Raw genomic sequence first — 25,706 nt, 5'->3', positions numbered from 1 at the left:
CATGTTCTCCCCGTGTTGGTGTGGGTTTCCTTCGGGTGCTCCAGATTCCTCAACAGTCCAAAGACATGCGCTATAGGGGAATTGATGAAACTAAATTGTCCGTAGTTTGTGAGTGTATGGGTGTTTCCTAGTACTGGGTTACAGATAGAAGGGCATCTGCTGTGTAAACATTTGGTGAATAAGTTGGCATTTCATTCTGCTGTGGCGACCCCTGATAAATAAAGGGACTAATCTGAAGGAAAATTACGAAAATTTCAACTTGTGTACCAGAAAGTAAGATATATGCTCTCTTTTAGTTTCTTTAAAAATGCTTTGTTTCAGATGCGCTTTGCTGAGATGTGCCTGCAGGAACAGAGAAACATGACTGATGACACTAAAGATATGAGACTCGGAGAAAGTCTAAGAGTCCCTGAGAAACAACAGGACACCATCACTGACTGCTTAGACTTTAATCTGGACGGTTCATTTAATGTTAACGCAGAGGAAACGCACCGTGTTGGAGCAGAGAATGAGTCGGAGGATACTGCAGACGACTGGATGCGCATCGCTGAACTACAGGCCCGAAACAAAGCCTGTCTGCCTCACATGAAGAGCAGCTATCCTCTGGAGTCTGGGGTGAGCTTGGAGAAATAGACTAATTTTCTGAGAAGGGGATCTTTTTATGCATTAAAGTGGACCTGTAATGCAAAAATCACTTTTATAAGGGGGTTAAACAGTTGTTTGGCAGCAGTGTGTGAATATAACCAGCTTCTAAAGGTAAAACTGCTTGTTTTTGAATCTGCCACTATGCTGATACATTCAATTCAAGTCACCTTTATTTGTATAGCGCTTATACAATGTAGATTGTTCCAATTTACTATGACCTTTTATGTGAAGCTGCTTTGACACAGTGTAGTTCAGTTTGTAGTGTTTAAGTTCAGTTAAGTTGAGCTCAGTTCAGTGTGGTTTAATAATCACTACTGAGAGTCCAAATATTGAAGAGCAAATCCAACGATGCGCAGCTCTACAGATCCCGAACCATGCAAGCCAGTGGCGACAGCGGAGAGGGAAAAAAAACTTCACTAATGGCGAAAGTGAAGAAAAAAAACCTTGAGAGAAACCAGGCTCAGTTGGGCACGACCATTTTAATTTCTCCGCTGGCCAAACGTCTTGTGCAGAGCTGCAGTCTCAGGGGCGGAGGCTGGAAGCTGGCCTCAGCGAAGACTTGTCTGTCTCTGGAGCGTCACAGGAATCAGTCTCATGTTCTCCACTCCTCCATGACCACCACAGTAGCTGCTCGGGATACGGCCTGGTCCAGGATATGGAAACCTTGGGATCATCTCATCGTTGGTCTTGGATCGAATCAGTGACTCTGCATAGTCTGAGGGCCTCTGGAAGAGTATCCCCAGGTGGGAATGGAGAATAAAGAGAATAATTAGCGTAGCTGCTGTTCATAGTGTATATAAACAAGATGCAGAACCTGTGTGGAAGCCCGCTAAGTGGTGCACTAAGTGTATGCTTTACTGAACAGATAGGCCTTTAATCGAGTTTTGAATTGGGAGAGTGTGTCTGAGCCTCGGACGTTATCAGGAAGGCTATTCCAGAGTTTAGGAGCCATAAATGAGAAGGCTCGACCTCCTTTACTCGACTTGGCTATTCTGGGTACTACCAGAAGCCCTGAGTTTTGAGATCTTAAAGAGCAAATTGACACATGGGCATTGTTGTTCTGCTCTCTTTTGAAAACAGCACAATCTCATTTGAATTTAAAGCGACAGTCACCAAAACGCCACAATTAGGATCAAAGCCTAAAAGGGTCAGTTTCAGAGAGTTATTACATTACTTGTGTGGTAGTTTTAGCTGAAACTTCACAAACACACTCCAAAGACATCAGAGACTTATTTTACATCTTGTAAAAAGGGGCATAATAGGGCTCCTTAAATAAAAAAAGATTGAGTAAGTTGGTCACACTTTACAATAAGGGTATACCTGATTTCACCAAGTAGGAAATGTTCCTGGATTAACATCTATGTCGATCCTGGAACAACATTCCAATCAGCCAATCAGAATTAAGGGATATGTTTACCATTTATGTTAAGGTTAAGTTTGTGCACTTCTACATGATTACTATGCTCAAATTTTGGGAATAATTTACAGTTATGGTTGGGTTTAGGGGTAGGGAATAGGTATGGATTACATTTTACAACAAAAATTGTTCCAGGATCGCATCGTACTTGACAATATCATGCTAATCGTGTGTAACGGAGCGTGCTGAATTTGCTTATTGTGCAGTGGCTAATATATCCTTTTGTGTTCAAGTAAAGTAAAAAAAACTTATGTTTAAATAGGAGTTAATAAATTACCAGAATTTCAATTTTTATAAAAACAATCCCTTAACTTTTTCTCTATAGCCCAATGTGGGAGTGCCGGCATTGACGGTAACAGACGAGGACCTGCGGATGGGGGACCCGAAAGAGACCATTCGCCGTGCGGCTTTACATATGTTAAAACCACAGGACACGCACACATCGCATACACGCAAGCGCAGAGGAGCTCCGCTGGATAACCTGAACACATCTGAGGTACGAGCTTCCAGATAACTGGCCTTACTGTCAGTGGTGGAAAGAGTACTGAAAACTCATACCTGGGTAAAAGTACTATTACTTACCCAAAAATGTAGTGCACGTAGAGTAAAAGTATCTGTTGTAAATATTACTCAAAGCCTGAGTAAAAAGTAAAAACTCCAGAGTAGTGAGTATTATGCTGTAAAAAGCTGATGCATTTACATGTAATTTGTGGATGTGTGTAAACGTAATATTCTGTAGTGCTTTTGTTATTGCCCAGCAGGCACACAACGTCTTGAGACGTTATTATTAGGGTAGATTTAGGTTGTGATGTCAGGTGACCAAAATTTAATGTTTAGCCAGTGTCTAAGGATGTTATTTTGATGTCCAATAATTACATCAAATGACGTTGATTTTAGGTTGTTAGAAAGTGACCAAAACTTAACGTCATATTGACCTCAGATAATGACATTTATTCGTCAGGTGTGGCAACCAAAGTCCAACATCTGATAGACGTCATGGTGGTAACGTCCACACAACATCAAGCTGTAACATCATTAGACGTTGATATTTGGTTTATTTAGGTTGACATTGACGTCGGCCTGATATTTGAGTTCTGACGTCAACCCGATTTTTTTTTTTTTTTTTTTAATTTCCAAACAAAATGTAGCGTCCCCATGACGTTGGGGTATAATGTCCATCTGACGTAACGTTGACGTCTTGTGCCTGCTGGGTTTAAGGCCATTTCGGTCATTATACAGTAAACCTCCATCTTCTTCTCATCAGTGACCTGTGTCTAAACAGTCTCTGGGTCAATGCAAATAATAAATTACATGAAATACAACCTGAAATCTCACAAAGAATTTTAAGAAATTTTAAGACTAGATTGAGACATGGTGAAAACCCTACTCTGTGTTTGTACTGCACAATTCCCCTTACTATAAAACACATTTTACTGGAGTGTTCTGCTTTTAATGATTCCAGAAGGCTATTTTTATTAAATGAACTCTCTTAAGGACATTTTTAGCAAAGTGACACCAGAAAAGATTTTAGAATTTTTTTTATCATTTATTAACAGTAAACATCTTATTTAAGTTTGTTTTTTTAAATTGTATATTTATTATTGAAATGTTCCTGCCATGAAAATAGCCTTGGTTGCTGACATGGCATTAAATAAAAGATACATCACATCACTCTAGGTCAATGCATGTAAAGATTTTGATCATCTTCTTGGACATTTTAATGCTTTCAAATAGTTTGCTGCAATTATGAGTCGCCCATGTCTTGAAGCAGTTCACTATGATGCAATTTACCTTCTGTGTGCGATCTGATTGGTCAGGAGTCACATGACTGATTTTTCTAATCTCCATAGAGAAGAAAAAAATATAGTAGTGACTGCAGGTTGAGGGAAAGTAGTTGAGTAAAAGTACAGATACAGCACTAAAAATATACTCAAAGGAAAGTAAAAGTACACATTTATAAAACTACCTAAATTACAATTCCTGAGGAAAACTGCTCAATTACAGTAATTTTTGTATTGGTAATTTGGTACTTACACCACAGCTTACTGTACGTCTGAATTTAGTTTAGTCAGTTGTTTAAAAGTGTGCATTATGCTATAGATTTACATCCTTCCAAGATTTAAAAAAGTACTCTCTACTATCCCTTATTTGGGGTCGCCACAGCGAAATGAACCACCAACTATTCCAGCATATGTTTTACACAGCGCATGCACTTTCAGCCGCAACCCAGTACTGCGAAACATCCATACACTCATTCACACACGCACTCATACACTACAGCCAATTTTGTTGACCCAGTTCACATATAGCGCATGTGTTTGGACTGTAGGGGAAACCGAAGAACTCGGAGGAAACACACACCAACATGGGGAGAACATGCAAACTCCACACAGAAAGGCCAACTGACTTAGCCAGGACTTGAACCAACGACTTTCTTGCTGTGAGGCTACAGTGCTAACCACTGAGCTACCGTGTCGTTATTAATATTATTATTATTATTATTATTATTATTATTATTATTATTACTATTATTATTATTACTATTATTATTATCATTATACCTTTTATTTATTACTCTGTCCATATAAAAACAATACCATACAATCACGAATATTGATAAATCAGCATCTTTATTTGAATGATTAAGCCAGAAAAAATATGCATGTGTATATTTACAGAAGAAAATGATGTGCACAAACATTTGTCTGCTTTTTCTTCCCAGCCCAAGCAAAGTCGGCAGTCTGTGATGTTCACGATTGCTAATACTCCAAAGAAGAGCATGAGCAGAGGCCGTAAGGATGCCTGTAAATCCTCCTCATTGTTCAGTCGTGCTCTTCGTCCTGCGGCCACCGCTGCTAACAGCAGATCTCCTCAGACCTCCAACAATGGCAGAAAGGTAGAAAAAGCATAATATTGTTTGACCTGAGGTGTATTCCTGAAAGCACCATCTGACCAAACACTTTCCATCTGCTAAACCACAAACAGAGAGGAATTCTTAGTGCAGATCGCCCCCTAATGGTAGCTGATTGGGTAATCTTAAATCTGTGATTGGTGAATTAGAATTATAGCGTTTGTTAGATGCTTATAATACATTAAATTAAAGGTTGATTAGATCATAAACACTACATGCTTGTCAGATAGTGTGTGTGTGTGCGTGAGTGATTTTTAGATTTGGTCCTAAAATGGACAACGCTAATTATAAACAAACCAGGACTAAATTGACCATTTTCATTTTTGACTTGAAGGTAAACTACCGGTGTAAACGCCCCCTTAGACATGTTGATTAAAGCTCAGTATTTAAGTCTATATTGAATGGCTATTTCTGTGTGTTTAGGGAGCACAGTTGAAGTAAAAACACCAGCTGCTTTTCCTGATCGTTATACTGTATGTATCTGGGTTTTCATGTGTCGATTGATGTTTGTTTACTTTTTTGAAAAAATTTCTTTTGCTGTTTTGTGTTCTAAAAATAAAAGATTTTTGTATGTTTTAAAATAGGAAGGGTGTTTCTATTATGTCAAAAAATACTAATTATTTAGTTACTCTTTGGAAAACTATTTATTCATTCATTTTCATTTCAGCTTAGTCCCTTTATTAATCTGGGGTCGCCACAACGGACCAAACCGCCAACTTATTCAGCATATGTTTTACACAGCGGATGTCCTTCCAGCCGCAACCCATCTCTGGGAAACATCCATACACACTCATTCACACACATACATTATGGTCAATTTAGTTTATCTATTCCCCTATAGCACATGTGTTTGGACTGTGGGGGAAATCGAAGCACCCAGAGGAAACCCATGCCATCACGGGGAGAACATGCATACTCCACACAGAAATGCCAACTGACCCAGCCGGGACTCGAACCAGTGACCTTCTTGCTGTGAGGCGATCATGCTACCCACTGTGTTTTTTAAATTTATTAATTTTTTTATCTATCAGTTACGAGTTATAGATGTGTAATTAATAGTTTACATGTGGAAGTTTTGACTTTTCCACCCTCTTACATCTTGAAATATAGTTGCGGCGTTTAATATTGCAATTTTGGATGTTTGTTTTTTCTCAAAATTGATACAAAATAGCAAAAAGGTTATGGAAATTTGTTATATGGGTTTAAGATAGCTGTCGCCTCACAGCTAGAAGGTCGCTGGTTCGAGCCTCGGCTGGGTCAGTTGGCATTTTTGTGTAGAGTTTGCTTGTTCTCCCCATGTTGGCGTGGGTTTCCTCCGGGCGCTCCGGTTTCCCCCACAGTCCAAAGACATGCGGTACAGGTGAATTGGGTAAGCTAAAATTGTTTGTAGTGTATGTGTGTGAATGAGAGTTTATGCGTGTTTCCCAGTGATGGGTTGCAGCTGTAAGGGCATCCGATGCGTAAAACATATGCTGGATAAGTTGTCGGTTCATTCCGCTGTGGCAACCCCTGATTAATAAAACTAGTAAGCCGAAAATAAAATAAATGAATGGGTTTAAGATAAAAGAAATTGCCATCGAAACCTTTGCTCCGGTTTTCCCCACAGTCCAAACACATGTGCTATAGGTGAATTGAATTAACTAAATTGGCCATTGTGTGTATATGTGAATGTGAGAGTGTAGATTAGATTAGATTCGACTTTATTGTCATTACACATATACATGTACAAGGCGACGAAATGCAGTTTGGGTCTAACCAGCAGTGCAATAGCAGCAGGTGCAGGATATAGGTATAAGTTATAAAGTGCAGTTATAGAAAAACTATGGTGATATTTTCAAATGGATGTACTATGAACATTATATACAGGTTGTATTAGCTATGAACAGAGATTTACAATAAATGATTGTATGTAAAGGTTGCTATTAATAATCAGAAGTGTGCAGATAGATAAACAATCTTTGTGTATGGGTGTTTCCCAGTACTAGGTTATGGCTGAAATGGTATTCGCTATGTAAAACGTACTGGATAAGTTGGCGGTTCATCCCGCTGTGGCGACCCCTGATAATCGGGGACTAAGCCGAAGGGAAATGAAGGAATGACATAAGTGTAATGCAGCTTTATTTTATGCATGATTGGAACAGGTCTTATTTTTATAAACCATACACTTTCACCATTATTATAAGAAAGCAACCAATAAAATTGCCAGCTGTGAGAAAACATTACAAACCTGATGAGCAAAGACACAGATGATGATGATAATAATAATAATAATAATAATAATAATAATAATAATAATAATAATAATAATGATAATAACAACAGCAATAATAATAATAATAATAATAATAAGTAAATCTAATAAATAATAATTATTAAATATATAAATAATTTAACAAATACATAAATTAAATATTAAATAATTAAATGCATATAAAAAAATGTATATTAAATAAATATATAAATTAATCAATAATCAACTAAAAACTATTAAATAAACAAGCCAACAAATAAAATAAACGTATGTCTTGTCTATCATCTCGTTGCGCAACAATCGAAACCGAAAGCAAGAAGACGTCATCGTCGACCTGACAGGAAATGCGGAAGTCCGTGTTTCCGACGGTCGCGAAAACCGTGGATGTTTCAAACTCTTTTTCAAAGCAAAATATCGACAGAACTGGCTATTAATCGAGTCGGTTTAACGCTCGATCGCTCACTAAATGTTTTGGGTAAGTTTAATCGCTTTTTTATTCTTAAAGTTACTGAAATGACCCGAAAAATACGTCGAGTTTTTTGGGTTGTGAAAGATAAGGTTAATTTACACATTGTGTTGTTTTTGAACCAGATGCTGTTCTGTGATCAGTTTGTAAGCACTTTATAAAGAACATCATGAGTAATTTTGCTGATGATAGCGATTCTGACGTGGATCGGTAAGTGTTGTTTAACTTTCCTCACATTGGTCTTGTTTAACCGGTATGTTTTGCTAGCTCTACCAAACCAGATTTAGCTTAGCTTTATTACCTGACACTCATCATGTCCAGCTAGACCTGAGCAAAGTAATAAATTAATAATACCCTAAAAAAATAAAAACAATCAACTACTGAACAGTAATGGTCTCAATGCATGTAGCATGTCAGTTGCCATTAGCCTAAACTGCTAATGCTAGTTTTACCATTACAGGTTGGCCTCGAGTTCATCCAAATGAAAATTTCCTCATTTTCATTACTCACACTCAAGTGCTTCTAAACTTTAATAAATATTTGATCAACGCTAAACAAGATAATGCGAAGAATGTTAGAAAAAAGCAGCCATTGACATCCATAGAAATCATTTTTTTATTAAAACGTTAAGTCAAAGGCTGTATTGAGGTAAAGTTGGTTTTCTATTTGCACATTCAGACTTTTTCCTTAATATAAATTTCAGACAAGTGTTGTTTACAAACTCTAACTAGTCATTGGCTGATGACAACATTGTTCAGAGTCAATTAAATAGTGCTAATGCTGTTTTGAAGTCATTCTTACATGCTATTTCAGACCCAATATTCAAAGTACCATGGTAAACAATACAGGGACCATGTTACAGGTTGTCACAAAATGAATGTGTGAATATAAAACCAACCTTACCTCAATAATGGCTGTACAGCTAACAAGTAGATGAGTAAATCTGACCACAGTTTTATTTTTGGACAAACTGTCCCTTTTTAAGATGTTTAATAATTTTATTTTAACTGGGTCGTATAGCTTAAATTCAGATACATAGATGTGTGTATTAGTCTTTTCTGAATAGTTAAATCCTTTTTCAATTGGGGGATTGCTTGTTAGTCAGACCAGTTTTGCAGCATTCATTTATTTTTTTTGAAGCATATGACTGACAGTTATACAGGATTATTTGATAACATGTGTAACAGTCATACAAAGCTTAGTGATGCAGAACATATGTCAAATAAAAAATACTACATTAAATGGGGGATCCATCATATTTAAATTATTAGATTGTATAGATTACTTTTCATTATTTGAGAGGTTTTATAGCCGCCTTGTTTCTTGTAATCGAGGTCATAGAATTATAAAATATTTTTAAATCTTTACAGAAAAAACAGAGGAAGTAATAAACATTTAGTTTTGCAGCATTTATTCAAATGAAATGTTTTATGACATTGTGCTTCTGATAAACATTCATGTGTAAATTGAGAGTGATAAAATGTCAAGACTGTAAATTTTCATTTTGTGGTGAACCAACTATTTAAACCAGTAGATGATCAGTATAGTATACAGCATACTTAAATTAAATAATGTGTATTATTTCATTTAAAATATTTTGTAACTTTACATTATATAACATTTTAAGTGCTGGGAAAAAATGTATCGTATCTAAAATAAAAGTTTATTTTTGAGATAATTTAAGTGTGTACCTTGCATATTTATTATGTGTATATACACCCACCGGCCACTTTATTAGGTACACCTAACTAGTACCGTGTTGGACCCCCATTTGCCTCCAGAACTGCCTTAATGCTTTGTGGCATAGATTCAGCAAGGTACTGGAAATTTTGCTCCATATTGACATGATAGCATCACACAGTTGCTGCAGATTTGTTGGCTGCACAACTAATGCTGAATGTCGCAGCAGAAATCGAGGCCAGGCAATCTTCTATTGTCCAGTTTTGGTGAGCCTGTGTGAATTGTAGCCTCAGTTTCCTGTTCTTAGCTGACAGGGGTGGCACCCGGTGTGGTCTTCTGCTGCTGTAGCCCATCTGCCTTAAGGTTGTGTGTTCAGAGATGCTCTTCTGCAGACCTCAGTTGTAATGACTGTTATTTGAGTTACTGTTGCCTTTCTATCAGCTGGAACCAGTCTGGCCATTCTCCTCTGACTTCTGGCATCAACAAGGCATTTGTGCCCACAGAACTGCCGCTCGCTGGATATTTTCTCTTTTTCAGACCATTCTCTGTAAACCCTAGAGATGGTTGTGCGTGAAAATCGCAGTAGATCAGCAGTTTCTGAAATACTCAGACCAGCCTGTCTGGCACCAACAACCATGCCATGTTCAAAGTCACCTAAATCCCCTTTCTTCCCCATTCTGATGCTTGGTTTGAACTGGAGCAGATCGTCTTGACCATGTCTACATGCCTAAATGCATTAAGTTGCTGCCATGTGATTGGCTGATTAGAAATTTGCCTTAATGAGCAGTTGGGAAAGTATACCTAATAAAGTGGCCACTTATTGTATAAATACACACAGGCATTCGTATATTTGAGAAAATGTTTATTTAGATACATACATATATTTTATATGATACAAATGAGATATATATATATATATATATATATATATATATATATATATATATATATATATATATATATATATATATATATATATATATATATATATATATATATATATATATATATATATATATATGTAACGTAATTGTATAGTATTGTTTCCATAAAATAATATAAATTTAAAAGACAAAAAAAATTATTTATTATGTCAAAACGAACTTTTATTTTGGATGCAATTAATCTTTGCCCAGTACAAAAATTTTTACGTGTGTTTTTTTTTTTTTTTTCAATATGTCTATGTTTTTGGGAAAATTAGATGTGTTCAGAGATCATCAGGATTTGGATTTTCTCATCATTTCCCCCCTCATCACGACTGTGTTTGTAAAATAATCTGACGGATCAAATATCAAGCCACTTAGTGCATCTGAAAACATTTTTGTTGTGTCAGCAGAAGACTTTGGTTTTCAGATAGAATTACAAAATGCATTTTTTCTGGTTCAGATATTCAGGATTTGCTCAGGCTTGTGTTAAAACCTAATACAAATATGAGGATCTCATAAAAAGCACAGCATTGCCTAAACAAAGCTTGTTAAACTTTGTTCATTGTCTGCTGGGATGAGTCTTCATTAGCTGAAAGGCCTTCAGACGTTCTGCATGCTTGTTTCATCTGCTTTCACTGTGTTTCTGGTTTAATGTTGATGTTTTTATGAGGAATAGGATGGACCGGCCACCCAGCAGTTATGGCTCCATGCACAGCGATGATCAAGATGAGGACTACTTTGACGATGTCGAACCACCACCCACAAGGTACAATAACATACAGATTAATACACAAAAGCATTAACGTCTGACCCTATGAATTATAGTAATGATACTAGACTGAATATGTCATGCAGGATGAATTCTGTCAAACATGCCAACTAAATTACAGTAGAAAACAAAATGATTCGCCCTCCTTTTCAATTATTTCCCAAGTGATGTTTAAAGGAGAAAATCAAATTAAAGTAATTTTAATATTGCTTTTTAAAAATATCTAATTTTTTGTATTTACATGTTATTTACTGTCATGATGGTAAAGTTTTAGCAAGATACCAGTATTTAGCCTAAAGTATTAAGCTGAAAATATATGTGTATATATATTTTAAGGGGGCTAATAATATTGACCTTAGCAGTAATAAATAAATAAATAGTAAATCCATTTGCTAAATTTCCTTTCTCTGTTAAACATCACTTGGGAAATATTTGAAAAATAATCTGTCTAATAATTTTGTCTTCTACTGTATATAGAGTATTTAAAATGAGTACTGTGTGCCAATATGCAGTGCAGTAAAATATTATACAGTATAATAAATTTCAGCATTCAGATTGTTGTATTCAGTCACTAAATGCTTGAGCACTTCATATTGTTTATTTTCAAACAGTTTCACATTTTAATTTGGCCTGTGACATGCCATGGATAGAAAATCTTTCGATCACGTTTACTGGCCTATTATTTACTACCTCTGCTTTTCTGCTACCACGTACCACTTTTCTTGCCACCATGTTTTTTGTGACATTTTATTTTTATACAAAGTTATTTAAGTACTTAATTGAGCTTATGGCTAAATCTTTTAAGCCAAAGTTATTTTTTAATAGATCGAATAATTCAATAGATAGATCTTTGCAACTAAAATTAGGTTATGTGTGTAAAAGTCTTACCTGTGATTTATATTTGGTGATGATGGTGATTTTTCCCAAGTTTAGTTACATTAAAGAGCCCATATTATACATGAAATAGGGTCATATTTATGTTGTAAGGGTCTCCAACAACAGTCTAATATGCATGCAAGGTCAAAAAACACTTTGATGGTCTTATAATCTGCATTTATTTTTACCTAATTATCCCAACGACTCCCATATGAATCGTTCAGCGATTCATTTGTTCCCAACCCCCTCCTCAGCGCGAAGCTAATCTGCGCTGATTGGACCGATGACAGCCTGCTGCGATTGGTCGACAGTGACAGGCTTCAGCACGAGACAGAGTGAAATGCCCAGCTGGTAATCAACTATATAAAGATAGTCACAGTGCACACGCGCTTCATAGTGTAAGGCTTTTTTCACACACACACACAACCCTCCTCAGAAGAACTGGAGAGATCGACGCGAGTCTCTCTCTCTCCCTCTCCCTCTCTCACACACACACACAACGCTCCTCAGAAGAACTAGGGAAAGCGACGCGAGTCTCTCTCTCTCTCTCTCTCTCTCTCTCTCTCTCACACACACACACACACAACGCTCCTCAGAAAAACTAGGGAAAGCGACGCGAGTCTCTCTCTCTCTCACACACACACACAACGCTCCTCAGAAGAACTAGGGAAAGCGACGCGAGTCTCTCTCTCTCTCTCTCACACACACACACACACACACACACACACACACACACACACACAACGCTCCTCAGAAGAACTAGGGAAAGTGACACGAGTCTCCTGTCTCCTAGCTTACGATCGATCGCCATAGCAACGACAATCGGCAGTGGAACGCGAGCTCACAAAAGCCTTTAACGTTAAATCGTAAACAAAGCGGCAAGCGTCGCGTTTTTAACGTGGCTTACATGTGATAAGAGAATATAAAGAGTAACCGCGTGTACTGTACCAGGTTAACAACTCATCTTTGGGTAGAGACTGTCAATATTATCCATCTGAGCACAGCGTGACTTCATTCGACCGGCGGCGTCTGTGTGTGTGTGTCTAGTGTTTTTTCTGTGTTAGTGGGCGGGGCCGCAGGTTTCAAATCTCCCTGGTGAGGGAACTACTGGCGAGGCTTGTGTTTCGTGGCTGCGTCATCGCGAAACACCTAATGACTCGTTATCAAGGCGACTCGTTTGAAGCACTATGAGTCGACTCTTTTATAGATGAATCAATAGTTTTAAACACTGTACACTTACAGATTTAAGCCTTAGCTGGATATTTCACTTCACTTAGAGCTGTGTTACACACTACATGGAAGGGCATTTTCAAAAACCCATAATATGGGCTCTTTAATGTTAAATTGTTTTTTAATTGTCACTTTATGCGGTCAAAGGTTATGCTGAATAAAAAGTGTATGTATACAATTCGATTTGGCTTTTAACAGAAATGTCAAAGAAATAGCTATTTTTTTTTTTTTTTTTTGGTGGGGCCAGTGAAAATTTTGACAGGGCAGGTAAAAATCTGAACCACTGGTCCGATCGGGCCGGTAGAAAAATTCCTTAGCGTTGAACCCTGTATTGTAAATATCTATATAAATAAATTATCTATAATAATCCTTTAGCAATTAATTCAGTATTTAATAACACAAATTTAGAGTTCTTTTTGATGTTATACCTGTTAAAGTAACACATTTTTTAATATCATCAATATATTGTATATCGGGATAACTTCTGCAATTATTGCTGCATAAAAATCTAATTTTCTACTTGGTACAGAGAACTCCAAATTAAGTGACAAATTGATCATAAATTGGTTCATTGATTTCTCTCGTTTTCAAGTCTCTTCCTACCAAAGTTGCATTTATTTAATCCAATATGCAGTCAAAACAACTATATTGTGACATTTTATTTTAAATAAATGTGAATTGAACTTTTTTTTTTATGGCTGCTGAAAATATCTTTGGCATCACAGAAAAGTCTCATTGCCAAACGATTCCTCATAAATCATTAAAATGTAAAAATACATATGAAAAAAATGAGCACTCATGCTTTAGATTATTTTAGAGACTATTTTAGTGGTCCATGTGTGTATTTATTTCTGTCATGCTTGTATGTTGTTCAGGGTCAGGCTTCAGCGGCCCGATTCACCGGAGACTGCCATTACTGAACGCACACAAACACACCAGTCCAGCATACACCACAGTGGTGGAGTTTACCTCACACAACAACCCATTACGCAAGAAGAATTCCGCTCTCCTGCCCCTCCTACCAGGTAACTATATTCTTTTTGCTTCAGTAGAGTAAGTGTTCGTCTTAAAATGTCAGCAATAGTACAACAGTTTATCATTACATTTTCAAAGTGAAAAGACACATAAAATTGATGTTTAACATGCATAAATAATAACTGACTTTGGAGCAACTTATTACAAGTAAGTCTTGTTTTTCTGCATGCTTAGAAGAACATATTATTTCTAGTTTAAAATTCTAAATATATAACCATATATAAAGCGCAAGACCTGTTTGGCGCGATTTCTTGCTATAAGGATTAAAATTTTACAAAAATTGTTATTTTCTACATAAATATAAAATTATAATATAAAAAACTACCTCTATGCCCTCATCTCGGGGGGCTTTTTTCAGTTTATTCATGACAATTTGCTTTTGTATAATGTTATTATTATCATTAGTATTATTTATTATATGCATATTTATATTTGTTTTAATAAAAGCAAGCTTGGATTTGACCACCTGCCAGGTTTTGGACTATATGGGGCAAAGCCAGTGTGTTTGGATGTAACTCAGTATTTTTGACCACACTTCGTTATTATTGTTCATTTATTGGTTTGCTGGAAATTAGAATTGAATTCAGAAATAGTTTTGAAACAAATCTTTGCACTTAAAAAAAAAAAAACTAAATTAAATATGTAGGCTAATGGATGTCTTCAGTGGAGTGTGTATAACACCGTTTCAATATCCACGAATGTAAATGAGTAAAGGGGCCAAATTGGAGGAGGCTCATTCTTTATCCTCGCGCTGCAGATGCTCTGTTTAACTGTTTTCTCGCTAGTGAAGCGTTCAGTTTTTCACTTACAATAGTGAAAAGGTATATAGTAATATAGCTCTACATACACTTGTCAATATGTATATTTGCACTCATTACTTACTTGTATTTTTAAAAAAATATATTTATTATCTTTTTTTTGTCCTGTCTCTGTTATCCTGTTGCACTGTAGAAGCTCTGTCACCAAAACAAATTCCTCGTATGTGTGAACATACCTGGCAATAAAGCTCTTTCTGATTCTGATTACAAAATCCGCCATGTAAATGGCAAATGCGCTTTAGACTTTGCGCCTAGACCAGAGGTAGGGAACCTATGGCTCGGCAGCCACATGTGGCTCTTTAACCAAAAATAGATGGCTCTCTTCAATAATATTTTAAAGTAAAAAAAATTATAAGAGTCACTAGAAATCAGTTTCCTAATGAAAATACAATTACAATTCCGTTTTTTATTGTATTTTTACAGCAAAATGAATAAGAACTCAGTTTACAATAAAAGGACTTTTTAACCAGTGCGCATATGTGATGCTGTGGTTTAACTTGAATCGTGACACCAATAAAAGGCAAGCAAATTACATTTCTAAGGTAACCTCACATATGTAAATTTATTTCAAACAAAATTTATTAGTGGCGATGGCAAAAAGAAATTTCCTTTGTCCATACATTGATGTGTTTTATTTGTTTATTTTTGAGTTGTGCATGAACATAAAGGTTTTGTTTATTAATAAATAAAGATTTTGTTATATACACACCCCCAATGGCTCTTTAAAAAAATACATTTGATAAAAAAAATCAGAATTGGCTCTTTGCTGAAAAAAGGGTCCCGACCCCTGGCCTAGACCATCAAAATAGAGCCCTACGTCTGCATGTGTTTAAAGCTTTGTCAGTGTAAAGGCACCACCCTCTTTTGCAAAAGGGGAGGAGAGAAGCAACTCATTTGCATTTACAAAAAAAAAGAACGATTAGCCCTTAGTGAAGTTCAAATTTCCTTGCTCTGTTAAACATGACTTGGAAAATTTTACAGTAATTTTTATCATATTTTTTCTTCTAGAGGATCCTATTTCTTTTAATTTGACTTAAACTATAGCTGTTTTTATTTATATGTAAATAATTTAAGGTTCATGTTATCGGCCCCCTTAAGAGGTTTTTTTTTTTTTTTATTTGGCTGCACTGTTGTCCAATGACTTGCCTAATTACATTAACTTGCCCAATTAACCAAGTTAAGCCTTTAAATTGCACTTTAAGCTAAGTACTAGTATCTTGCAAAATAACTAATAAAATATTAAGTGCTGTCATAAAATAAATGAGTTATTAGAAATTAGTTCTGTTTAAAAAAGTGTGTAGAAAAAAAATCAACAGCAAAATATTGGAAATATTTGAAAAATGATTACTATTTTGAAGGAGGGTGAATAGTTTGCCTTCAGCTGTATATAATAAATTTCACAGACATATTCTAGAGGCACACATACTCACCAGGCTGTCATTGTCTTGTCATTTTTGCATGAACAGAGAACCCACGATCCTGGATCAATCTGAGCTGCAGAGCGAAATCCGGACAGAAGCAGAGATGGACGAAGAACCGAATGACAGAGAGATGGATTTTCAGGATCAGCAGAACGAAGGCTCTGTGATGGAGGTGCAGGAGGAGCAGGCTGAGGCTACAACAGTTGAAGATTTTGATGAAATTGTTGTGTACGTTGAAGAAAAAAAGGATCCTCCTCCTCGTCCACCAGAGGGCGAGGGTCTGCACTTTCAGCATACACACACCGCCTTCACTTTGCGCCATGTGCTGATGGTCAGTCACTGCTTTTGCTTCCTTAAGTGGTTGAGACAGTAAATGTAGCTGTGATGAGATTTACTATATACATGATTTTAAGTGCCGTTCATAGCAAATACAATAACTATAAATATAACTTAGACGTCATACTAACAATTGTTCTGAATGTAAAATTGTAGAGTGTTAACAACAAAGATTGTTTTAGAAGGGTGTCACGGTGGCGCAGTGGGTAGTACGATCTCCTCACAGCGTGAAGGTCGCAGAGAATGTTTGTTCATGCTTTTTTGTTTGTCTCTTTCAGGCCATGGTGAGTAGTCTCTCTCAGCTTCACCCTTCAGATATGGGCTATTATAAGCGCAGTCTGAGCACTCACTGCAGATTCAAGAAGAACTATGCCACAATCAAGGATCTGCAGGACCCGCTGGATGTGGCCGATAAGATGATTGAGATCTGCGGACAGGGGGAAGCTTTGTATCTCACCGTACGAAACCTCCAGAGCATTGGTAGAGACGATCTGGCTGTAATCCTGAGGAAGACCTGTAGAAGAGGTACAGCAGCTTTACCACATCACCGGATAGATGATGGAGCTTTCTTTGAGCTACTTTGGCATTATTATCAGTACAACCCTGTCTTCAATTTGTCTTTACATAAAATATATCACGGTGTTAAGATGTAGATTGTTTTTTCTTTTCAGTCTTACTACAACATGACCTGAAAATTGCCCACGACAGACGCTATTACTCTCTTTATGAAGGCCGCTGTCGTCCGGGTCAGCAGCGCTACATTAGCGATGTCTACGTTGAACCGGTAACTGTAATCCAAGGCCAAAGAGATGTCGTAAATCTTGAGAACGAGGTCCGAAAGATACCGTACACAATCGAGGAGACCGCAATCAGACCTGCTGACATCTTCTGCCCCCTCCCTCAAGACCAAAAACCAATCCGTACCATCATGATGACAGGAGTCCCCGCCTGTGGTCTAACAGTGGCAATCAGTAAGTTCATTATCGATTGGATGGAGGGAAAAACCAATCAAGACTTTCAATTCATCTTCCCGCTGCCAGCAAAAGATCTGAACTTCGGAAAGGATAAAGATCGTAGCTTCCTAGAGGTTATCTCCTACTTTTTTGCAGAAGCTGAAAACATTAAATTCCTTGAGAAGGAAGACTGTTTGTGTCTCTTCATTATCGACTCTTTAGAGATGTGCCAGCATCCGCTGGACTTCAAAAATAACAAAACTATAACAAGCGCTAGAGAGCCAGCAACGTTTGATGTTCTTCTTACCAGTTTAATCAAAGGCACGTTGCTTCCTCATTGCAAAGTTTGGATTACTAGCCACGTCACTGATGCCTATCGAATCCCTCCAAATTTAGTCGACAGGTATGTTGAGTTACGAGGATGGACCGATGATAAAAAGGAAGAGTTCTTCACTAAGAGGACCCCCGAGCCGGAACTCGGGCGGAAAGTTTACAACCACATGAAACGCTCCAAAGCCCTGGAGATCATCTGCCATCTTCCTCTGTTCAGCTGGATGGTGGCGTATATCTACGAGCGAGCATTTCGAGATCCTGAATTTGGCAAACATCCGCCTGGGATTACGGCATTTTATTCACAGTACGTCGTGGTTCAGATGAACCGCTCGTTCGAGAAGTATCGCGGATGCAACGTGGATGCGCAAAAGTGGACTGACTTTGACAAGAACTTCACGGAGCTGATGGGAAAGATGGCGTATCGGATGCTTCAAGAAGCACGGGATTGTTTTACAGTGGATGATTTGCAAGCTGTTGGTCTGAAATACGAGGATTTGAAATGTCGAGATGAATTGACCACTGAAGTCAAGCGAGGAAGTGCCGACATTAGGACGTGGGTTCTCAAGTTTGTCCACATCACCGTCCAGGAGTATATCGCTGCTATGTATGTATACGTGGCGTACAGGAAAAATGGAAAGAATGTGATTGAACCGAACAAGATGACGTCTTGGTTGGCGGGTTCAAATAAGGATCGCTCTGTCATCGACTTGTACCGTCCTGCGATCGACCGTGCGCTGGCTTCCCCGAATGGACAGTGGGATATGTTTCTGCGCTTCCTGATTGGATTGGTGACTCCGGGAACTGAGGAGAACCTGCATGGATACCAGCTCAATCACTACCATCCCAAAGCCAAAGGCACGGAGGATGTTCTCAAATACATCAAGAAGAAGATGAAAGACAGCCTGAACCCGGACCGCTACAGAAACCTGGAGCTGTGTCTGGTGGAGCTGGAGGAAGGCAAAGAGGAGGTCCGGAGATGAGGAGAAGCAGAGCAGCGACTGTAAAACACTAAACTAAAGTCAGTCATGCAGAATGGAAAAGTTGAAGGAGTACTTCAACAAAAGATGATTATTCTGTTGTTCTTTACAGTACATGGTTGGTCATTGACACTTTGTTTAAATGAGACGGCTTTGAAATAGTTTTGAGGGGTTTATGGAAGCTTGTTTCTGTTACAGAATTTACAAATTCTAATCTCAATAATGTATCTTACAATTTAGACTCCAGGTGTACTTACACTAGGCTATCCGAACCGTTTGACCCCTATTTCCCGGTTCGCTTGACAAGTGTGAGTGCTCCGAATCACGCACAGGCCTTGGCCCAGTTGGAAGAGGTCTGCCAGAGGGCAGTTCGGTTGGGCTTTGGCGTGGTACACTTGTAGTGTAAGTGCAAAGCGTGCCTGAGCATGAAACTGAAGATGCGACATCACTTTTAAGGGACTGTTTCATATTGATTTATTAATCTTTCTTACTTTAATAAACTTTGATAGTTTGCGTTCATTGAAAAGACTCAAACCCCTTGCTGCACCTTCAGCAAACCTCCTAATACCTGCAGCACGAGGACTTTCATGAATATTTATGAGTGTCAAAAGTTGTGGGTCTGTTCAGCAGAAGATTTCACTCCATCTCTGCATCCCAAACGACTAAATATAATACAAACCAATAATACTAAAGCAATCACTATTGTACGGAGCAAGAGCGCTTCTCATCTGTTAACCGTTTAAGGTGCACTCCTTGAAAATGTTTTTGGCCCACATCTTATATTAAATGATAAACTGACAAAAACCTGATAAATAGTAATAAGCATTAAAAAAAATAATGATAACCTATGGAGTCAACCTGGTGGTTATGATGCCTGTTAAAGGGATAAACTGAACAATCGCCAGTTATTAAAAAGAAAAATGTAATTTCCTGCAGTAGGAGAAGCCAGTGTGGGCCTTTTTTCTTGTTTAATAAATTAAGTTATAACTGGATTTTAGAGTTTTTTTAGATATATTTATATTTATTTATATATATATATATATATATATATATATATATATATATATATATATATATTAAATGAAGAAGTCTGAAATATTAGCCCCCCGTTTTTCCCCAATTTCTGTTTAACGGAGAGAAGATTTTCTCAACACATTTCTAAACATAATAGTTTTAATAACTCATTTCTAATATCTGATTTATTTTATATTTGCCATGATGACAGTAAATAATTGACTAGATATTAAAGTGACATTTAAAGGCTTAACTAGGTTAACTAGGCAGGTTATGATAATTAAGTTATTATTTAACCTCCTAGGGCTTGAGTGTCCACATACGTTGACAGCACATTTTAGCTCTTAAGTGGCTATTTAAAATACTTTGTTTTATATTTTGTTACAGACATACAGTGTCATCCTGCAACCGTTTTGCAGCATATGAAATGTCCCAAACCCGGGTGTCCAAAATGGGAAAAAATATAGTTTTTACTCTCTGATAGTCAAAGCAAGTTCAGAAAAAATTCTATGTTAAATATGCATAAAAAATTCGGGAAAAAGTGTTTTGTGTAAATTCAGACCACGAGTCCAAATTTGTGAGCATCATTTTTCTCTAAAAGTACATCACATCAAAAGATAATACCTAGATTTTTATTCTAACTAGGTTCCAATAAGCCCAAATAGCAAAGAGAAATAAAAAAATGCATGTAAAAAAACACCTTGGGCCTTAAGAGGATAACGATGGTTTGTTCTGTAGACTATCGGAAAAATATTTGCTTAAAGGGGCTAATAAACTTGACCTTAAAATGGTGTTTAAAAAATTAAAAACTGCTTTTATTCTAGCTGAAATAAAACAAATAAGACTTTCTCCAGAAGAAAAAATATTATCAGACATACTGTGAACATTTCCTGCTCTGTTAAACATCATTTGGGAAATATTTAAAAAAGAAGAAAAGAAATCAAAGGGGGGGGCTAATAATTCTGACTTTAACTGTGTGTATATAAATATATTATTTCCCTTGTCTCTGCTATGTTCAAGTCATCTGGTCAAATTGTATTTATGGCAAAAAATTTTGCAGGAAAATATAATATCGCAGTGTTATTTTTTTGTTCCCATATCATGCAGCCCTAAAACATACAAACTCAAACTTTGTCTTAAGAGTGTTTTTGAATTAGCAAAACAGTAGTTCTTGTTTCTTGTCATATAGCACTTTACTTTTTTTTTCTGTGTGGATCCTAATGCCCCAGTATATAGATGGGGACGCTATACTGCTCAGTGAGTGATGTCTTACGGATGAGATGTTAAACCGAGGTTTTGACTCTCTGTGGTCGTTAAAAATCCCAAATCTGCCCCCTGGCCTCTGTCTATCGTGGCCTCCTAACAATCCCCCTACCATAATTGACTTCATCACTCTGTCTTCTCTGCACCAATCAGCTGGTGTGTGGTGTGCGTTTTGGTGTGTGTATGGCTGCCGTCACGTCATCCAGCTAGATGCTGCACACTGGTGGTGGATGAGGAGATTCCCCCTCAAAAAATGTGTAAAGCGCTTTGAGTGTCCAGAAACGTGCTATATAAATCTAATCATTATTATTATTATTATTATTATTATTATTATTCAGCATTATCCTGAATAAAAGCAAGTCTGTGAGCTTTCATAGACAACAGAATAGATCAGTCATTTTATTTTACATTAAAATCTTTAATTTTTATGCATTGAATTTAGAATCAGAAAGCTTTATTATCGAGTCTGTCTATACATGCGTGAAATTTGTGTGACCTTATTTTTTTAATTTTTTATTTATTTATGACTTTCATAGCAAATTACAGTAAAAAAAGATGACAAAACAAAAATATATTTCTAATTAAAGTATAAATAATATCAACTTAAGCACACACAATGAGAGAAAAAAACAAAACAAACACATACCAACAAATAGAAATGTAAATAATAATAATGTGGCTTAACAAAAAACTACAATTGTATAATCTGAAGCACACAATACACTCTACTTTGCACTTAGGAAAGAAAGAAAATCAATTTGCTGGAACAATAACTTGGTCTGTAGTTGACAATAAAACATGTTCTTGGATATATTTCCTAAATGGGTCCCAAATTTTCTTAATCTGGTTAGATGAACCTCTAGACCAGTGTTTCCCAACCCTGTTCCTGAAGGCACACCAACAGTCCACATTTTCAACCTCTCCCTAATCAAACACACCTGAATCATCTTATAACATCAGAAGAGACTCCAACACCTGAAATGAATGGGTCAGATAATGGAGACATCCAAAATATGTACTGTTGGTGTGCCTCCAGGAACAGGGTTGGGAAACACTGCTCTAGACAGTCTAATTTTTTCCAACTTTACAAAGAAGAGGACATCACGGATCCACTGTGTTGGGCTTGGAGGTTTCTGATCCTTCCACCCAAGCAATATTAGTCGTTTGGTGTGACCTTTATTAACAGTGTAACACAATGACAATGACAGGACTAAAATGGATAATAAAGGAGTAAATGGAGGATGCAAAAATGTTGAAGTGTACAATTGTGATAAGTGCATTTTTTTTGTGATTATTGTAGTATTTCTGTGACAGAAATGGGCTTCCATAGATTTAAATGAGTGTACATGATAAATTAGCATAAGTGTGTATTTATTGGGAGAGTTTTCAGCTTTTCCTCTTTGGTGCTGCGAGCAGAGAGCAAAGTTAGCATGTTTAGGTCAGTCTGACGATAGTGATGCCGGCTTGCTTTTCTAATGAGTGAATGAGAACAGACAATAACATTACTAATGAATATTAAAGTGCACATTATTCAACAGACTGAAGAACTATATGCACTACGGATCTGACGCAATTTACACTTTAGTGGACGACATGCTTTCATTTGATCTGTTTGCAAAACACAACTCATCTTTATTAACATTTATTACAGACAGTGTGGCCTTTTTTTTGTCTTTCTCTCCTGGTTTGAGTAATCGTTAGGGTTGTAATCAAAATATTGCTCTTCGGTTTCTGCAGAATAATGCGCTCCGTCATTCAGAAAACTTTAAATGTGATCAACAGTAGGCCTGTCACGAGATCTATATTTTGCTATATGATATATTACACCAAAATATATAGCGATAAACGATATTATTGTCATTTTATGCCAGTCATTATGCCAGAATAACAATATAATATCATCACAATGCAAGTGCACTCTCTAAAGAACACATCATATTTAATACTGAAGAATATTTCATTTAATTATAGTCATTTTAACAGTTTAATTATCAGGCGTTGGAATCTGAATGTGAAAACGCATATCTTAAATAATAACTCTTTACAAGTTAAAAGTAACAGAGGCTGCGATATCAGCTAGCAGGTCTATTTTCAGCTGTTAGACACACATGAAAATATACTAAAGTAATCTATAGTACATACTACAGTGTTTGTTTAACCACACTGACACCTCCAATAGAGATGTTGCACAATAAGCTAAAATGTTGCTAGAATTGTTTATGTATGGGCGATTATATATCGCGTCCCCAAAAAGGATTGAGGTCATGTCCATGTGTTGCTTGATAAGTCCATATATTGATTATTGTGACAGGCCGAGGTTAAACAGTGTACTAAATGTCTGCTCATGTATTGACATTATGGGTTTAAGATATTATAGTATTTAATTAGCCTCTCTCTTTTTTTTTTTTTTTAAGATTTGTGTCTACTAATGTGGGTTGTGTGCCATTATTAGCATTGTGTCATTTGCAAATATTTACAATAAAAGTGCCTCTTTGATGGCGATGGGGTGTATTATTTTAGCTGAATTTACTTTAGAAAACATTTGAAGTCTTAAACGCTTTTAAAAACTGCATGTTTGTGTAGAATTTTCTAGAATTATGACACTTTTTGGACTATACACGCACTGGCCACTTTATTAGGTACATTTTACTTGTACCGGGTTGGCCCCACCTTTTGCCTTCAAAACTGTGTTAATCCTTAGTGGCGTAGATTTAACAAGGTACTGTAAATATTCCTCAGAGATTTTGGTCCATATTCACATGATCGCATCACACAGTTGTCGGCTGCATATCTATGATGCGAATCTCCAGTTCCACCACATCCCAAAGGTGCTCTATTGAATTGAGATCTGGTGACTGTGGAGGCCATTTGAGTAGTGAACTCATTGTCATGTTCAAGAAACCATGATGATGAGATGATTCACGCTTTATGACATGGCGCACTATCCTCCTGGAGCCATTAGAAGATGGGTACACTGTGGTCATAAAGGGATGGACATGGTCAGCAACAATACTCCGGTAGGCTGTGGTGTTGACATGTTGCTCAATTGGTACTAATGAGCCCAAAGTGTGCCAAGAAAATGTTCCCCACACCATTACACCACCAGCAGCCTAAATCGTTGATTGCAAGGCAGGATGGGTCCATGCTTTCATGTTTGTTGACACCAAATTCTGACCCGACCATCCGAATGTTGCAGCAGAATTCGAGACTCATCAGATCAGGCAACGTTTCTCCAATCTTCTATTGTCTAATTTTGGTGAGCCTGTGTGAATTGTAGCTTCAGTTTCCTGTTCTTAGCTGACAGAAGTGGCACCCGGTGTGGTCTTCTGCTGCTGAAGCCCATCTGCCTCAAGGTTGGCCGTGTTGTGTGTTCAGAGATGCTCTTCAGCAGACCTCGGTTGTAACTAGTGGTTATTTGAGTTACTGTTGCCTTTCTATCAGCTGGAACCAGTCTGGCCATTCTCCTCTGACCTCTGGCATCAACAAGGCATTTGCGCCCACAGAACTGCCGCTCACTGGATATTTCCTCTTTTTCAGACCATTCTCTGTAAACCCTAGAGATGGTTGTGTGTGAAATTCCCAGTAGATTAGCAGTTTCTGAAATACTCAGACCAGCTCATTTGGCACTAACAACCATGCCACGTTCAAAGTCTCTTAAATCCCCTTTCTTCCGCCATTCTCATGCTCAGTTTGAACTGCAGCAGATCGTCTTGACCATGTCTACATGCCTAAATGCATTGAGTTGCTGCCATGTGATTGGCGGATTAGAAATTTGTGTTATCGAGCAGTTGGACAGGTGTTCCTAATAAAGTGGCCGGTGTGTGTATGTAAATTTGCAGTTATAATGAACAGCCATTTCCTTTAAAAGAAATCCCTTTAGGAAATAAGCTTTGGAATGCAGTCTTTTGTTAATGAAGTCAGAAGTATTAAAGTAATTTGAGGCAAAAAATATTTATTCTAAGCTTCGGTCAGCGAGCTCGGTCAAACTTGATTTCAGAGATGAAAACAATTCATTTCAGAGACCAAATATTGCTCTTTAAATGCAACAAATTAATTAAAATAAAAATATTGGCTTTAGCTGATCATTTATTAACTTACGCCATTAGTGATTTGCTCCAAATATACCTTATGTATCACGTTTATTAATAGATTTAAGTATTATCATAATAACTAATAAATTTAATCAAAATATCACATTTAATTTGCGCTGGAAGAACATAAAATATACAACAGGCTTACGAGTTTGCAGACTTGAATGTTGTATTTTCCGATCTTTGCCGATGTTGCACGAGTCTGCCATGTGCGGCGTCGGGCGAATCTCGGTATAAATTGTTTCTTGTGGAACGTAAAATTATTCTGCCTCCAGAGGGCGTTTGGTGGCCCAG

The 25,706-nt window shown here is 37.1% G+C and overlaps 2 protein-coding genes across 3 annotated transcripts; both read left to right on the top strand.

Moving 5' to 3' along the window:
* Positions 1–327: 327 nt before the first annotated feature.
* Positions 328–5,479, top strand: LOC130220157 (nuclear mitotic apparatus protein 1-like). Its single transcript, XM_056452537.1, has 3 exons — positions 328–615; positions 2,388–2,558; positions 4,785–5,479. Exons 1-3 carry the CDS (start codon positions 337–339, stop codon positions 4,971–4,973), a joined length of 639 nt encoding a protein of 212 aa, XP_056308512.1. The 5' UTR covers positions 328–336; the 3' UTR covers positions 4,974–5,479.
* A 2,087-nt stretch (positions 5,480–7,566) lies between these two features.
* nlrc3l (NLR family, CARD domain containing 3-like) lies at positions 7,567–23,823 on the top strand. Of its 2 annotated transcripts, none has more exons than XM_056452535.1 (7): positions 7,567–7,699; positions 7,816–7,900; positions 10,973–11,062; positions 14,047–14,196; positions 16,491–16,776; positions 17,060–17,306; positions 17,453–23,823. In XM_056452535.1, exons 2-7 carry the CDS (start codon positions 7,860–7,862, stop codon positions 19,045–19,047), a joined length of 2,409 nt encoding a protein of 802 aa, XP_056308510.1. In that variant the 5' UTR covers positions 7,567–7,699; positions 7,816–7,859; the 3' UTR covers positions 19,048–23,823. The 2 variants fall into 2 exon arrangements, with proteins under 2 accessions (XP_056308510.1, XP_056308509.1); XM_056452534.1 differs by having other exon boundaries at positions 10,967–11,062.
* Positions 23,824–25,706: the final 1,883 nt, after the last annotated feature.

Source organism: Danio aesculapii, unplaced genomic scaffold (genome assembly GCF_903798145.1).
Source record: "Danio aesculapii unplaced genomic scaffold, fDanAes4.1, whole genome shotgun sequence".
NCBI lineage: Eukaryota > Metazoa > Chordata > Actinopteri > Cypriniformes > Danionidae > Danio > Danio aesculapii.
The sequence above is the reverse complement of the archived record's forward strand: the minus strand, read 5'-3'. Positions and strand labels throughout refer to the sequence as shown.